This window comes from Leucopleurus acutus (genome assembly GCF_964270905.1).
Source record: "Leucopleurus acutus genome assembly, chromosome: 2".
Classification (NCBI taxonomy): domain Eukaryota; kingdom Metazoa; phylum Chordata; class Mammalia; order Artiodactyla; family Delphinidae; genus Leucopleurus; species Leucopleurus acutus.
Window position 1 is genome coordinate 147,855,805 of NC_139143.1, and position 17,482 is coordinate 147,873,286.

General features: G+C 53.6%; 1 protein-coding gene across 2 annotated transcripts in view; it reads right to left on the minus strand.

Annotated features, from left to right (window-relative positions):
• ACOT11 (acyl-CoA thioesterase 11) overlaps nt 1-17,482 on the minus strand; it is a gene marked incomplete at its 5' end in the record, with an annotated part of 51,714 nt that overhangs the window by 15,485 nt on the left and 18,747 nt on the right. For both annotated transcript variants that reach the window (XM_082864803.1, XM_082864804.1), the window contains 2 exons: nt 4,200-4,269; nt 5,247-5,448. In XM_082864803.1, the coding sequence (XP_082720929.1) occupies nt 4,200-4,269; nt 5,247-5,448 (272 nt within the window). The remainder of the gene's footprint in view (nt 1-4,199; nt 4,270-5,246; nt 5,449-17,482) is intronic.

Here is a 17,482-nt window from a genome sequence, read left to right on the forward strand (position 1 = left end):
GCTCCACTACAAGAGAAGCCACCGCAATGAGAAGCCTGCGCACCACAACAAAGAGTAGCCCCTGCTCGTGCAACTAGAGAAAACCTGCGTGTAGCAATTAAGCCCCAATGCAGCCAAAAATAAATAATAAATAAATAAACTTATTAAAAAAAAAAAACTTTCTTGCTAAAAAATGCTAACCATCATCTGAGCCTTCAGCCAGTTGTAATCTTTTTGCAACAGTAACATCAAAGATCACTGATCACAGATCACCATAAAAAATATAATAATAATGAAAAAGTCTGAAATATTGCAAAAATTACCAAAATGTGACACAGAGACACTAAATGAGCCAATGTCGTTGGATAAATGAGGTCAATAGATTTGCCTGATGCAGGATTGCCACAAACCTTCAATTTGTAAAAAAATGCAATACCTGCAAAGTGCAATAAAATGAGGTACGCTTGTATTTATCCACATACAGATAAAGCAAATTTAGCAAAGTGTTCATTATTAACTCTCAGTAGGGATGATCACAGCACTATTCAACTTTCTATAATTTTGAAAGTTTTCATAATAAAAAAGTAGGAAAAAAAAACTTCCCTCATCCCCCAAGTAAAAATAAGTCTATTTTTTGCAGTACTAAAAAAAAGAGAAAGAAGTGTATGACCCTTCCCCTTCCTCCTCCTCCCCTCCCCCTCTCTAGCCCCCCCTCAAAGCCAAGCAGTAACCCATTTGGACTCCCAAGCTTCTCTTCCTTCCTGACTGTCCTCCATCTCACAGCTCAGGCCCAAACTGGCTCCATCCCCAGGGTCAGTGCCCAGCCTCCTTGGGGCCCCCTTCAGGCTGCTGATTTCCCAACACCCCTCCAGAGGCAGCTCCAACAAACAAATGTGACCCCTGTTCAAGCCCTTCCCCAAGACCAATTTACTAGCAGGGGACAGAGGAACATGTTAAATGACACCACAGTGATGCTAACAGCAAAACCCAGATGATGAAGAACTCTAGAGAACAAATAACCAGGTTTCTTCAACAAATAAACTTTGGGCTTCCCTGGTGGCGCAGTGGTTAAGAATCCACCTGCCAGTGCAGGGGACACGGGTTTGAGCCCTGGTCCGGGAAGATCCCACATGCCATGAAGCAACTAAGCCCGTGGGCCACAACTACTGAGCTTGTGCTCTAGAGCCCATGAACCACAACTACTGAAGCCCACACACCTAGAGCCCGTGCTCAGCAACAAAGAGAAGCCACCACAATGAGAAGCCCACGCACCACAACAAAGAGTAGCCCCCACTTGCCGCAACTAGAGAAAGCCCGCGCACAGCAACGAAGAGCCAACGCAGACAAAAATAAACAAATAAATCTATTTATTTAAAAAAACAAACTTCAAGAGAAGACAGAGGGAGAGGAAGCAGGGAGGAGAGGGTAGTTGGAGAGGGTGTTGTGGGGAGATGTAGGACCTAAGGGTTAAAAAAAAGACTTAAGAGGGGGCTTCCCTGGTGGTGCAGTGGCTGAGAGTTCGCCTGCCGATGCAGGGGACACGGGTTCCTGCCCCGGTCCGGGAAGATCCCACATGCCGCAGGGCGGCTAGGCCGCTGAGCCTGCGTGTCGGGAGCCTGTGCTCCGCAACGGGAGAGGCCACAACAGTGAGAGGCCTGCGTACCACAAAAAAAAAAAAAAAAAAAAAGACTTAAGAGGGAAGTCCCTGGTGGTCCAGTGGTTAGGACTCGGCACTTTCATTGCCAGGGCCTGGGTTCGATCCCTGGGCGGGGAACTAAGATCCTGCAAGGCATGGCCAAAAAAAAAAACATTTAAGAGACCTAGCAACCAATTGCAACCTGATTTGCATCCTGACTTGAGCAACAAAAATAACTGTAAAGCAAAACAAAATTAAAAAACAAATTCATGAGACATTGTGGGCAAATGAATGCTGACTGGATATTTGATGTTAGTGAGAAACTGTTCATTTTCTTTAGGTGTGGTAGTGGTATTGAAATTATGTTTTAAAAAGTTCTTATCCATTAGAGATACATTTTGTGATATTTTAATTTTTTTTTAGAATTTTAATTAAATTAAATTAATTTATTTGTTATGTTTTGGCTACGTTGGGTCTTCGTTGTGGCGTGTGGGCTTTCTCTAGTTGCGGTGAACAGGGGTTACTCTTGGTTGTGGTGCACAGGCTTCTCACTGCAGTGGTTCCTCTTGTTGCGGAGCGCAGACTCTAGGCGTGCAGGCTTCAGTAGTTGTGGCACGCAGGCTCAGTAGTTGTGGCACACAGGTTCTAGAGCGCAGGCTTAGTAGTTGTTGTGCACGGGCTTAGTTGCTCTGCGGCATGTGGGATCTTCCCAGACCAGGGCTCAAACCCGTGTCCCCTGCATTGGCAGGAGGATTCTTAACCACTGAGCCACAAGGGAAGTCCTTTGAGATATTTTTAAATGGCAAAAGCAAAAACAAACAAAAAAACCTTCCCCAGCTTTCCTCAGGTATGGTCAGGCCTTTCCTGGCCACCAATCATGCTCCAGGCCTCTCCCCAGCTTACCCTCCTTCCCAGGATCCTCTCCAGCTTTTCCCCCCACCCACACCCTTCTCTTCCCAGACTCACCTCCACTCCACTGGGTCCCGCAGCGTGTCCATCCATCATGTACACACCCCACCCCAGCCTTCTCTATCCCTTGCTCCTCCAACTGCCAGATCTCGTGTTGGCAACAGAGACCCAGAGCTGGCCCGGACACGGCTCCACTGGCCTACAAATTGTCACTACACACAGTACTGGACCCAGTTCAAACACCTCCTCCAGGAAGCCACCCTTGACTACCCTCTGTGCCACTCACTATACCCACCCCCAGACATATAGGCAATGAGGCCTGTTTGTTAAGAACAAGGGCTCTGGGGCCAGACTGCCTGGCTTGTTGTATGTCCTGGGTTCTCCACCAGCTGTATGACTTGAAGCAAGTTACTTCACTTCTCTGTGCCTCCGTTTTCTCACCTGTAAAATGAGGGTACTAATAGCCACGACCTCATAGGGTTGTTCTGAGGACTTAAGTTAATTAAAAAGACATTACCAAAAACGCATCAATATTGGCTCATGGTGACAGAGGTACCATATGAATGTAAGACGTTAGTAACAGGGAATCTCGGTGTGGGGTATATGGGAACTCTGTACTATCTACAGTGTTTTTGCAAATCAAAAACTATTCTAAAATAAAAGACATTTAGAAAAAGTATTACAAAGCACCCATATGCAGAGATCATTATTACCCTGGAATTCACTGCTTTGAATTGAAATTATGTTTCTCTATCTGCCTCCCTGCATTCTGGGAGCTCCTGGGGCACAGGGACTATGTTCCAGTTGAATTTGTGGACCCCAAACCCAGCACGGGCCCTGGTCCACAAGCAGTGATGAATGACTACATAAGTGGATACAGGGACTAGCCAAACTTTTTCCTTAACCACAACTCGTGGGGCACCAGGAAGTCCTGAATGAGTCCTTGGCACTTGACGTCCTAGGCACTGAGAGAGTTTAAAGCAGACCTGGGGGCCAAAGCACTGTATGCAGCCCTGCAGCCTGTCCTGGGCAGAGGGCTCAGCATGCTCCTTGGGTCCCAGCAAAGCTGTGCAGAGACAAAGCTCAGCACAGTGTAATGAGGAGTCTTCTAACCAGTACAGACAGTTAAAAAAAATAAAAAACCCGAAAACCCAAAAAACCAGGAGGTAATGAGTTCCTCATCCCTGGGGGTACATGAGCAGAGGCTGAATGGTCCAAACTTCTGGGTCAGACTCTGCCAAGGCACCTTATCCAGGGACCTCCCTACAGTCTGATGACCAATGACCCACAGAGAATGTCCAAGCTCAAAAAGGCATTCACTGATTAAGTCTAACCCCTTCCACTTTGAAGATAAGAAAACTGAGGACCAGAGAAAGAGACTGCCTTCCCCAAAGTCACACAGCACCCCATGATACTGCCTCAGCAGCACCCAACTCCAAGCCTGGCTGAGGGAGCTGCCAGCCACAGGGCAGCTTCCAGCCCACCGCCGTCCCAGAGACCTTGCAGACGAGACGGGTCACTGCTCACCAAAGGCTGCCCCCTCTCCATCTGCAGAGGCCCTCAGTCAGCTGAGGCAGGTTCCAGGCAGCACACAGGCTGAGCAGGCAGTAGATGGGGGAAGGGCTCTGGGCTCGTGATGGGGAGACCAGAAGGAAGGGCAGGAGGGGCCGCTTACCTAATGGTGTGCTCAAAATAGATATCGTCCATGGAGGCTGTGACGCAGGGGCAGCCAGCATGCCTCTCCGCTGGCGTCAGGAGAAGAAAGCACGCGTTAGCAGCCTCCCCATGACCCAGGCCTCTGATCAAACGTCAGACCGCCTAGCTAAGGCCTGCCTCCTTGCCCGTGCTCCCACCCTTCTTTACTTTCCTCACCGTGATTACGACACCCTGACCCTGTCTTGCATATCTGGGTTTCGTCTGTCTTAGTGCCTCTCCCTCCTGCTAGACTGCATGTCACTTGAGGGCAAGGATTTTTGCCTGTCTTGTTCACTGCTGTACCCCAGTCCTGGAGCAGCGCCTGGTACGCAGGAGATACTCAATGAGCAGCTGTCAAATGAATGAGTGATGCCGCCATGCTATCCCACTTCCTGACCTCCTGGAGTGCCCGTACCCCTGTCCAGTCAACCTCACCCACCTTTGTCTCCTTGCCTGAGTCATTCTTCCTCTGAGGACTGTGCTCCCAGGCCTTAGTCCTTCTAGAATCCCTTCTCTGCCCCCAGGGCTGGGGCAGAGCCTCTGGTCTGTTCTCCCAGAGCCCTGCTTCCACCTCCCTTTCCCAGCTCCCATCAGACAGTGCTGGGGGGCAGTCAGTCTCCTGTCTGGCCCCCCATCAGACTGTGAACTCCCTGTGGGCTGGAGAATACTGGGGCACCAAAGGCAACGAAATGAGCTCAATCCAGCTCCACTCAACTCTACTCAATGCCACAGGCTTTGCTCACAGCCAGTCTCAGAGCAGCCACATTGAAGGTCGCGCTGTGTCAGAGCAGGGACCTTAGGTTATAGTACCCAGACCTCTGGGCGCCTCCGGGCAAGAGGCTGGGCCCGAGCAGAGCATGGAGAACTTGAAGAGGGCATCGCAGGCAGGTGGAGCAGCCTGAGCAAAGGCTGGGAGGAGGGAGGAGGGTGGCACTCGGGGACGGCAACCGTCTCTGAAAACTGGGGCCTCTCCTCTGGGTGTGTGGTACCAGGGCTGGGAGGGCAGCTGTGCCGGGCGCGGCCTCACCGGACAGGCAGGCGGTGGTGTCAATCCATTTGAGCAGCTGCCCGACGCTCAGCTCGCCGCGCTGGTTGGTGTGGCAGGGCAGCACCAGCTGGCTCATCTGCACCTCCGTGGGGTTCCGGTAGCCCTCGTCCTCTGCCATGTTGCTCTCAGCGCGTGAGGCCGACTTCCGGGATGCACGGTTGGAGAACACGGAGGCCAGGCCCTGGGAAACAGAAGAGGCGGTCAGCTTACAGCAGGGTCTCCCAGATCTGCCAGTCCCTGAGACCCCAGGGCCACCCGCCATAAGACCCCAACTCCAAGAGTGGCCACCACCTTCCAGCCCAGGGTCTCAGACCCCCAGGGGCTCTCTGGATGCCCTTATGCCCAGCTTCCTTTTGGCCAACAATTCTGTGTTAACATAACCTTGGACCCGAAGGAGGGGGCTGGGAGAGAGGGATGCAGCAGAGAACTCATTCAGCTGGTGGGCCAGCTTATTCAAATTCTGCCTCAGATTCTCCTTCATTCTGGAAAGATTCCCCCTCACTCTTCAGGGAGGCCCAGTGAGCCCTACAGCAGTCACGCCTGGGGACTTGCTCCTAGTTCATCCTATAAGAGCCCCTTCCTCGGGCCCCTCTTCAGATGACGTCAGTAGCAGCATCTCTGCTGGGTGCTCATCCGTCATCAGCTCTACTGACTGGGAGGGCTCTGGGCGGTCACTGACCAGCTGGCTAATCCCGACCAGGGCTGGAACAGCCGCCAGCTGGAGAACCAGCAGAGAAAGTCCTCAAACGCATGAGTTAGAGGAGGAGTTTCTGCCCAGGGCCCAGCTTGTCTCACTCGCCAGGCGGCAGAGGTGGGGAGTGCCTAGCAGTCCCCTAGATGGGGCGGGATGAGGAAGGGCAGCCAAAGTGCCGTCCTATCTCTCTCATGACACTGTGAACAGAGGTGGGGACGCCTGCCTGCATGAGAAAAATGACAGGAGGGACGGGCATAGGGGTTCCGATTTTCATGGCCAATGCCAATTGTGGTGACGATAAGTCACCGCTAACGTTTATAAAGTGCTTATTAAGTATCAGATACTCGTCTAAGCACTTTACAAGTACTAAGTCAAATGTTATCCATACAACAAACCTCTGAAAGAGGTACATTATTATCTTCATTTCAAAGATGAGGAAACTGGGACTTCCCTGGCGGTCCAGTGGTTAAGACTTCACCTTCCAATGCAGGGGGTGCGGGTTCAATCCCTGGTCGGGGTGTGGGGGGGGACGGGGCTCGTGGCCAAAAAACCAAAACATAAAACAGAAGCAATATTGTAACAAATTCGATTAAAAAAAAAAATAGATGAGGAAACTGAAGCCCAAGTAAGTGCCAAGCCCAGCTGTGACCCACAGAGTCTGAGGTCCTACCCATCACACTACACTGCCTGCAGGACCTCCGGGGGTCCGAGATGAGGAATCTAGGGCCCTGGATGCGGATTCAGCAGCAAAGAGTGCTGTGACCCGATGTTGACCCTGCCACTGCTGCAGGATGGGGGCAGTGACGGCTCGGGGCAAGGATGGGTCTCATTCTGGGAGTCTATACCCTTTGGATAACTCCCTTCACAAGGATCCCGTAGCTAATTCAGTCAATTCAAAACACACCGAGTTAACTTGTTTAGGTCACTGACCCCCTAAGAGGCAGAACTGGGATTTGAACCAAGCCAGTCTGACCCAGAACAGCTTGTGGGTTCCCAGACAGGCAGCTCATTCCCAAGAGTCCCTGGGTACCAGGCTCAGTGCTAGGCACCAAAAGGAGAGAGAGGAGGACAGCTGCGCCAGGAGCTCGCAGCCTGGGTGGGGGCCCGCGGGTGCCAGGCTGCCAGGCTGTTGCAGGCAGCTCCCAGGCCTCTGCAGTCCAAGCATCAGGACCCGTCACCATGGTAACCACTGCCAAGGCATTTCCGGCCGGGTGTGCATTGGGGGCCTGCTTGGATGTGGATGCGGGTGGCTGGCTTTCTGGGTGTGGGAGACAGTAGAGGAAGGAGGCAGGCAGACTCCGTTCACCCGCACTCTTCCCAACCCCTCCCATGGCTAGAGGTTCTGGGCAGAACATTCCAGAAAGAAGCCCTGGAGAAAGCTAGGGCAATGGGGGAGGCAAAATGCAGCGGGTAAGGGGGCAGAAGAAAAGCAGAGCATGTGGAGTTTCTGGGCGGTTCTGTATGTGCACACAGGGAAGCCCCCCCAGCACAATGTCCCTGCTTCACAAGCCTATTCTCGTCTACTGCCTCACTGGATCCTCACGAGGCAGGCAGAGGGTGAAAACCGTTTACCCCATTTTACAGGTGAGGAAAGTGAGGCTGGAAAAAGCCCTAGACCAGCAGTCAGGACATCTGAATTCCAATCCTCTCTGCTTCCCACCTAGCCCATACCCACTCCTACCAGCCTCCTATTTCCTGTTGTGCAAAGCCAAAGTCCCATCCATTGGAGTCTACATGCCTGGAGGCAGGATCTTTGCCTTACCCATTTGTTCATTTATTCATTCACTCATTCATTCACTGAGCACCTCCTCTGTATTGGACTGTCCCCCAAACACTGAACATATAAGAGAAATTGGGCCAATCCTTTGCGAAGCTCCTACTCTAGTGCTTATGCTTAGAAGTACCTGGCACAGGGACTTCCCTGGTGGTGCAGTGGTTAAGAATCCGCCTGCCAATGCAGGGGACACGGGTTCGATCCCTGGTCTGGGAAGATCCCACATGCCACAGAGCAACTAAGCCCCTGCGCCACAAATACTGAGCCCGCGCTCTAGAGCCTGTGAGCCACAACTACTGAGCCCACGTGCTGCAACTACTGAAGCCCGCGTGCCTAGAGCCTGTGCTCTGCAACAAGAGAAGCCACAGCAGTAAGAACCCACGCACCGCAACAAAGTGTAGCCCCCGCTCGCCGCAACTAGAGAAAGCCCGTGCGCAGCAGCGAAGACACAACGCAGCCAAAAATCAATCAATCAATAAATTAAATTTTTAGGGCTCCCCTGGTGGTGCAGTGGTTGAGAGTCCGCCTGCCGATGCAGGGGACACGGGTTCGTGCCCCGGTCCGGGAAGATCCCACATGCCGCGGAGCGGCTGGGCCCGTGAGCCATGGCCGCTAGGCCTGTGCGTCCGGAGCCTGTGCTCCGCAACGGGAGAGGTCACGTCAGTGAGAGGCCCACGTACCGCAAAAAAAAAAAAAAGAAGAAGAAAATAAATAAATAAATTAATTAATTAAATTTTTTAAAAAAGAAGTACCTGGCACACAGTAGGACCTCATCAAAGGTTTGTAAAGGAATGTCTAGAGGCAGACTTGAGTTCAAATCCTAGCCCTGCCCCTCATGTGCTGTGTGATCCTGAGCAAGCCCCTCCCTCCTGAACCTCATCTGTCACTCACCAGGCAGGGGCAGGGGGAGACTGCCAGTCCTCAAGATATCCCACCCTTGATGCCAGGATTCTGGGATCTAATCCTGCAGGGCTCTGGCATGGCCAGCTGAGCTTTCCAATGAGGAAGCTAAGGAGCCCGGTTACCTGTCAGGCAGGAAATACTGTACTCTGAGCAGGGCTGAGCTCCCACCCCACTCCCCCCGGCAAGCTAAGGAACAAGCCCCACTGTGCTGTGCTCCCACTTCCCTCAAAGAGAGGAGTGCAGAGCCCCCGGGCTGGAGCACGCGCAGGGAGGCAAAGCACAGCCTCTCAGACTCCAACTCCTTCCTTGGGCTCCAAGGCAGTCTGCCACGTCAGGGCAGGCAAGGCCAGGCCTCCTCCTAATCCCATGGTGGGCAGGCATCCAGCCCGGGAGGCAGGGGCGTGTGTGGCCCAGGCAGGGTTTTGCCAATAAGGCCCCAGAGCCGAGCCATTCCTCTCAGGGCCAGTCACAGGGAGAGCAGAGGCCCTGGTCAGAGTTAGGGCCTGGGGCGGCCAGGCAGGCTGCGCCAAGACAGCTGACAGGGAGGACAGAGCCTGCACGAAGGTGGAGAGGGCATCTAAGGGCCAGGGACAAGCGCTCTCAGACGGCAGCCATGCCAGGGGCTGGCTTCCAGCCACAACAGACCCGGCCAGATTTGATAATCCCAGACTAGGCCCCAGCCGGCTACACTGTGGTCTCTGTGTCCCTGCTCCTCAGCCAGAGGCATGGGACAGAACTGCTGGGTCAGAGCAAGAAAGGCCACTTTGGGGAAACTGAGGCACACAGAGGGAAATGCTGGTCCTGGTAAAGCCCCCTAGGCCAGGGCTCCTTCTGGGCAATTTAACAACAGGCCACACTACAGACTTAATCTGGATTTCCTCCCTCCCCCAAGTAGCCAAGTCTCAGTGACCCAACCTCCTTAAACTCTCAGTCTAGCCCCCCTGCCCTGATGTGTTCAGGCCCCTGCACTGCTCACGCACTGGGTTATTTCCACAGCCAGTCCACAGGCCTCCAGTAGCTCTCCACCTCCTTCCAGGCCTCTATGCAACACCGGAAGAATCTTTCCAAAACCCAAAGCCACCAACTAGACAACCACAACCTACAGCGTCCTGCCTTGCAGGGAGGCTGGGCCCAGTCCTTGCAACTGGGACTTCGTTCTGTGCCTTAGGACAACACAGACTTTTCTGAAGAGCAAGCCTGAGCAGGCATCTCCCCTGCTCAAGACTCCTCGATGGCTTCCTGCCGCTCTCAGGATCGAGGCCCTACTCTGTAGCTGCTGCCACTGTCCCCGCAGCTGCTCTCCCAGCTCCAGACCACGCTCGGTTCCCCAGAGCACGCTCTCACCCCACCTCCGTTCCTCTGCCACATGGGCACTGCCTCTGCCTAGGATCCCTTCACCTGCGCCACCTGCCGAGTGACTGCTTCCTCCTCCTCCCTCTTCAGCACCTCCCCCTGCCTTTTCCCCAGGGAGAGCTAGGGCCTCCCTGGCCCCCACAGCCTTACTGTCTCCACACGGCACTGACCGAGCTGTGCAGTCACTGATTCAGAGCCGCCTGCCCCAGCAGACAGGCATTCCCACAGGACAGGGATGGAGTCAGGCCTGGCACAGAGCAGGTGCCGAATAAACGCCTATGGGAGAGGAAAAGGGTGATGACAAGGGCAGCCTAGGAGCTGAGACTTGATGACGAGGACCATCTGAGGTACAGGGAGGACTGCAGAACAGCAGAAAGGAGACGCAGGAACAGCAGGGGCTCCAGTGACGGGAGTGGCCGGGGCAAAGGGAAGCAGGTGGGGAAAGTACTAGGTACCTGTTTGGGTGCAGACAGAGGACGGGGCCAAGGAGTCCCCAGAAACCACGGAAGACCCCTGGAGAAGGGCGCGGCCTACAATGATGAGTGGGAAAACGTAGAGACCAGCCAGCAGAGACATCTTAGTGCCTTCAAGAACCATCTTGAAAGACTTCCCTGGTGGCGCAGTGGTTAAGAATCCGCCTGCCAGTGCAGGGGACACGGGTTCGAGCCCTGGTCCGGGAAGATCCCACATGCCGCGGAGCAACTAAGCCCGTGTGTCACAAGTACCGAGCCTGCGCTCTAGAGCCCGTGAGCCACAACTATTGAGCCCACACACTGCAACTACTGAAGCCCGCACACTCTAGGGCCTGCGTGCCACAACTACTGAGCCCGCGTGCTGCAACTACAGAAGCCCGCACACCTAGAGCCTGTGCTCCACAACAAGAGAAGCCACCGCAATGAGAAGCCAACGCACCACAACAAAGAGTAGGCCCTGCTCACTACAACTAGAGAAGGTCCACACACAGCGACAAAGACCCAAAGCAACCAAAAAAAAAAAAAAGAATCATCTCAAAGAGCAGGCCTAGAGCAGAGGAGGCCCACCTACCCTGGAGGGGAGAAGCTGGCCTGGGTGACCGCTCAGCTCACCCACCCTGACACAGGGCTGCTCTTGGGCATCAGCCTGGCCTGGACCCAAGTCCGGTTCCACAACTAACTTGTGTGACTTCAGGCAGGCTGCTCAGCCTACCTCTGCGGACTACCTACAGTTCCCTCAACTGTAAAAATGGGATTATAATACCTACATCCAGGGTCATCATGGGGATGAAATTAAACAAGATCAAGTGTTCAAAGCTCCTAGCACATGCCTGCCACGTGGCTAACGTTTATTGAGCACTTAGGTTAGCATTATAAACTGAGTTTGGGCTTCCTACAGAAATATAGCTGGGAGACACCTAAAGAGAGCTCAAACCAGACTGTCTACATAGTACTTTCTCATGTATGAGTTCACCAGAGGCTCACGGCAACCCCATGCATGAGGAGGCAAGACCGGTAGCCGGTTTGAGAGGTTCTGTGAGAACTCAGAAAGCCAGCAAGAGTGGAGCAGGGATTCAGGTGCAGGGTGCAAGACCCCGCAGGGCCCTGCCCCGCCCCACTGTCCCGCCTGGCCTCTCCCCAGGGGGTGGGGACTGGAAGGCAGGCAGGCAGCAGGGAGAAGTGCCTTGGCCCACCACCAGCCAGGCCTCATGAAAACCAGGCACTCCTGCAGCATGAGGGAGCTGCCTCAGCTGGTGCCCTGTCCCCACAAAGGTGGCTCCAGGCTCTCAGAGCGACCAGCCGCTTCCCAGTGGTTTTCTCACCAGCAAGGCAGGAGCATCTGTCAACCTCCTAAACACCCCTTCAAGTCTATTCCCTGTCTTCTTCCCAGAAAAGGCTCTGAGGTAGCCTGCGCATGCACACAGACTGCACACACACAGGGCTCCATAATGCAAACAGAGCTAAGGAACAAAATAAGGGAGGAGCAATTACGTTAGGAATCCAGGTGCACAAAGATGCTGCCATAGAGAACTGCATTCGGCCTTGAGATTCCCAGTAGACAAGGCTATAAAGGACAGTAGTGGATGCACTTGGCCGTGACACCAGCTAGAGGACTGGGAGGACGGCGGTGGCCTGTTCCATAGGCTTTTGATAGTCATACATATCAGATCATACCTTCATTCTAGAAGATAAATAATGGTCTCCAGCACCCTAGGCACACATCCTCATTCTACTTCTAGCTACAGGGTGTGTTGGCACTTGACATTTTTCAAGATTTGGGGGTGAGGAAGGTAGAGAATTAAACCATTATTTTTTACTAAGCACCTCCTGTATGCCATTCATTTGGTTAGCACTTATTGAAACCTACTATGTACCAAGTTCTATGCTAGGAGCTTCCATATGTATTATTTCAGTAATTCTCATATCTATCCTACAACGCACTGTTATTCTACCCATTTTACTGATGAGGAAACCAAGGCTGAGAGCCAGTACATTGCTTCTAAACACCTGAGAAGTGACAGAGTCTAAGACAATCCCAGGGCAGTTCCCTGGTGGCCTAGTGGTTAGGATTCTGGGCTTTCACTGCCGTCACCCGGGTTCAATCCCCGGTCAGAGAACTGAGATTCTGCAAGCCACGCAGCACGACCCAAAACAACCCACAAACAATCCCAGACCTACCAGCCAAAGCCCACATTTATATCTCTATAGCACTTCCATAGGCCTCAGAGATGGAGAAGATGGAAGAAATTCTTCCATCCGAAACTCAGAGAGGGGACGTAAACTACCCCACGTCACACAGCCAGTCAGTGACGTTGGAGAGAACAGAGGCCAGTGCCCTGAGTCCCCACCCAGAGCCCACAGCCTGGGGTAGGCTGCTCAGGCGGTGGGCACTCCCCTTCTGACAGCCAGCTCTTGTGCTCTCCCAGTGTGGACAGAGGGGGATGGGAGGGTCTCCAACCTTCTCATCTTGCCCCTGACCCTAAATCTGTTAAAGAAGGGAAGTGGGGTTGGGGGCATAATTGAAATTCTGAGCTAAGCCTGCCTACTTTGGACGTAGAGCTTCATGAGGCATTTCCAGTTCAGTGCCTTCCTATAAAACTGAATATAAGTGGAATTTGTATCAGCTCATCACCCCCAGGAGACGTTGGATGAGTTATTTTACCTTTCTGTGCCTCAGTTTCCTCATCTGTCAAATGGAGCATTTAACTAGAGAGTCTCCAAGACTCTTTTCAACCATGAAGGTGTTTGGCTTATGGGAGGACTTTCTTGACAAGACCCACGAGGCCCCCCGGCAGATCGCTGGCCACGCCTCCAGTCTTGATCACACCCGTACCGCCAGCCACACTGGCCGTCTCTCAGTTCCTCATACCCATCAGGCCACTGCCCACTTCTGGACTCTTCTCACGGCATCCCCTCTGCCTGGAGCAGTCTTCCCTCTCCTCTCCACCTCCGTAAGGCCTTCTCATCCCTCAGCTCCATTCTCTCTCCCGCCATCCTCATGCTCCTGGCCCCATGAACCTCTGGTCTAAATGCTCTCCATTGTGACAACATTCATTTAATTGTGGGAGTATTTGGTGGACATCGATGCGAAGATCCACTTCTCTCTCTACACCTGGTGTCCACCAGGCCCAGCACGGAGCCTGGCTCACCGTGGACCAAATGAATGAGTTTGTTCAGAGGGTCTCCAATTCCCACTGATGTCACCCTATGTAGGCAGGGAGAATACAGGCCATGAGGTCAGGAGAAGTTCTCCACTAGAGGCCCTGCCCCTTCACCCCATTCTATTTTTTTTTTTTTCTCTTTTTGGCCACGCCGCAAGGCACGTGGGACCTTAGTTCCCCGACCAGGGATCGAACCTGTGGCCCCTGCAGTGGATGCACGGAGTCAACCACTGGACCACCAAAGAAGTTCTGTTTCTCCCTCTCTTTTTTCCCCCCTTCACCCCATTCTAGAACAGACAGTCTGAACATCACCTGCCTCCAGCCACTCCCCGAAGGTAAAAATAGCTTGTCTGAAATCTGATACCTGCCCTCAGCTGGGTCATCTGGAGAATTCCTCCTGCCCCACTGAAGAGCCAGCCAGGGGCCAGAGAGGGCAGGGAGGGCATTTCCTGAATGCTTAACCATTCCTATCTCATCTGATACACAGGAAACATTTGCGGTGTTATCATTGGCAAGGTACACAGGGGACCCAGAGAAGTCCCAAGTCCAAGGTCCCGCAGCTCTAAACCACAGAGCCAGGGCTTAAGTGCAGGCCTCCTGCTTCCATCTACAAGGTAGCTCTTGCCTCCTCACCACAAGACTGAAAAGGGCTTAGAGATTGAATACAACTGCCTGCTGGTATGAACGGGGAAACTGAGGCAGTGGGTACCATCTGTCCAAGGTCTTAAGTGAAAGGGCCTGAAGTGGGGCAGACCTTGAGTAAGTAATTGAGAAGGTGAGGACAATCCCCATCCCATCTCCATCCAAGACTTGTGAGGGTTAAAGGAGATCCCGAAACTGAGGGCACCCGACTAACTGTGAAGTGCTGCCAGATGTGAGGGAGGCTGGAGATGACGAAGCAGTTGGGCAGGACCAGACTTGTCTTTCCCCCAGCAGCCTTCTCACTCCTGGAAACCAGAATGTGGAGATGGGAGGAAGTGTATGGAAAGTGCCTTGTAAACCGCAGTGGCTCAGCCCTCCTTTTATTCCAGCACTTCTTGAGTCTGCGAAGGGCCTGCCCACAGGGACAGGACAGCCCGAGTGGATCCCCGCACAGAGCAAGACAGGGGTTACCTGGGAGACACTGCTATGCAGAGCGGGCGCAGCAGGGGCCTGAAAATGAGGCGGAACCTGCAGGGACTGGCCGTGTGGGACTGGGGTTCAAAGTAGCCTCATCCTCAGCTCTGCTTCTCTGCATTGTTTGGGCACTGTCCCCGCAGAGTGTTGCAGAACTGTGACCGATGGGACGTGAGCAAGTTTTTAAATGTCTCTGGCCCCAGCTTCCTCCTTTATAAAACTGAAAGGGTAGGTATGCAAGTGAGAATGAAAACAATCGCGCTCCCTTGTTTAATTATTGAACATGTGCCAGGTGTGGTGCTAAGCATTTTCTGTGCCTTTTCTCTTTCAATCCTCACACAGCCCTAACAGTCAAATGTTGTTGTTATTCCCATTTTACAGATGGGAAAACAGAGGCTCAGAAAGGGTATGGTGCACGCGCGTGTGCGCGTACACACATACACACCCACACCCATGCGCACACACACACACACACACACAGCCAGTAAAGCGCAGAGTTGGGACTTGAACCCAGGTGTGTTTACCTCAAGGGCTGAGTCTGCTTGGGCACTTTGCTGTAACTGCCTCTCTCTTGTCTGACCGGCAGGATAGCTATTGCTGCATCCCAGGCATTAGTGCCAGTCACAGGCCCTTCCTTACCCACACATGCCAGGCAGGGCCCTCAGGGAAGCTCTCCTCCCCATCGACCCTCACATCCTCTGCAGGAAACAGTGATGGTATCAGGAGCTCCTCCCAGCACAGTCCAGGGTCCGGGCACTTGTCCTACTGCATGCTCAAGGCCAGCAGCCTGCGAGGGAGTGAGGTGCCGCCACCAGTGCAGAAACTGCAAGCTGTCTGTCAGCGGAAAACCGTACTTTCTAAATCCTTAACTTTGGGGAGTGGGAGGAAGCCTCATGGACAGCTAGATAGGTCCCTCTCAGACGCAGGCATGTCCAGCTACCCCTGCCCCTCCACCACTGACAGCTGCCTCCCTGCAGCTTCCTTCCTTGGAGCTGTTTGCCACCTCTCACCCCCTACGTCCAGCAGACCCCAGAAAGGGGCAGGAGGGGTCTGCACACAGGCAGTCTGACCCCAAGTGTGACTGGCCCCTCGGGCAAGCCCCTCTGATAGTATCCAGCATGGAACCCACATTCACAGGAAACCCCCCGCCATGCGAGCCCGTGGCAGTGGGGTGAGCCCTTCAGGATCTGTGAAGAATAGGGCCAGCCTCTCTCTTCATCAGAGCCCTTCATGCCCTGCCTGCCAGACAGCCAAGGCTGCTGCCTGACACCACATCTGAGACACCATGGCAACGGGTGGCTAGGCGATGGGCCAGGTCTGGCCATCCTGCAAGCAAGTCCATTTACCTTGGAGCTAGAAACAGTTACAGGGACCACAGGAGAGCACAGGGGAGAGGGAGAGAGAAAGAGAAAAGGGGAGGGGGGAGGAGAGAGGGGTTACAGAGAGAGAAAGAGGGAAAGAAGGGAAAGAGAGAAAGGGAATAGAAAAACCATGAGGTCAAAGAATAGACGCTGGTAGGGAACAGAGCAAGTGGAAGAGGACACACACACACACACACACACACACACACACACACACACACACACACACACACACACCAGAGAGAGAGAGAGAGAAGTGAGGAGGCAGGAAAGGGGCCCCCTCCCAAGCTCCCCCACTGCTCACATTCCTCAGGTTGGAGCTGCTCTCAGCCCTTTGGGATTCTGGCCACAGCTGGGACTTCCTGCCCCAGGAAGCTGGCAGCCCCGTGGCCCCTTGGAGGCCCCAGTCGCTGCTCCAGTCCCTGCAGTCCCCTCCACTGAGGGACGGTGTCTGCCCTCCCCAGCAGGTGGGGCCCCTGCCCCAACCCCTCAGGCAGCACCTAGAGGCTCAGTCCCCTGCTTGGTCCCCACACTCCCCCAAGACCCCAGCTGGTCACCGGTCACCAGTTCTCCCATCCTCTCGCCCAGTTCCCCTCCCCTCATACAACACACCAACTTCTTTCCTCCAAAGTGTTCAAGAAATCATTCCTAAGCAGAGCAGAGTGGCGAGAGTGGGTGTGACTTCACCCACAGAACGCATTTCCTTGCTCCACAGGAAGAGTGGGCCTCAGGAGGCCCAGCAAGGGGAAACCAGCCCTCGAGGGGCTGCTTCTAAGGCCCCGAGTTGCCAGGTAGAAGGCTGGGACCCAGAGCTGGGCCTGGCCTGCTCCCTGGCAGGGGCTGCTGAGCTGAGCAGATGTGCCAGTGGTTCTCTGCTGGGCACTCACCATGTTCCAGGGCCTTCCTCGGCCTCAAGCTCTCTGGCTGCAAGGTGGCCTTATCATTCCTGCCCTAGTCCCACTCCCACCCCCCATGTGCCCTAAACTGTCTCAGAGGAATCTGAGCCCGCAAGAAAGGATTGTTGAAGAGGTGATGAGCAGGGCAGACAGAGAAGAAAGAAAAACAGGAAGGCATAGGGGGCTGGCAAGCAGGACACAGCCTGCATTGGAATCCTGGCACCACCTCTGTCTCCCTGGATAAACTTAGTCACTTACTTAAGCCACTCTGAACCTCACTTTCCACATCTGTAACATGGGAATAATAATATCATAGTGAGTATTCAATGAGATTATATACAAAGTGCTTAGACCAGGATCTGACCTATAGAAAATGCTTGAAAAGTGTCAGCTCTCCATGTTGTTAAAAAGCCAAGGCATGGGGACTTCCCTGCTGGTCCAGTGGGTAAGTCTCCACGCTCCCAATGGAAGGGGCCCGGGTTCA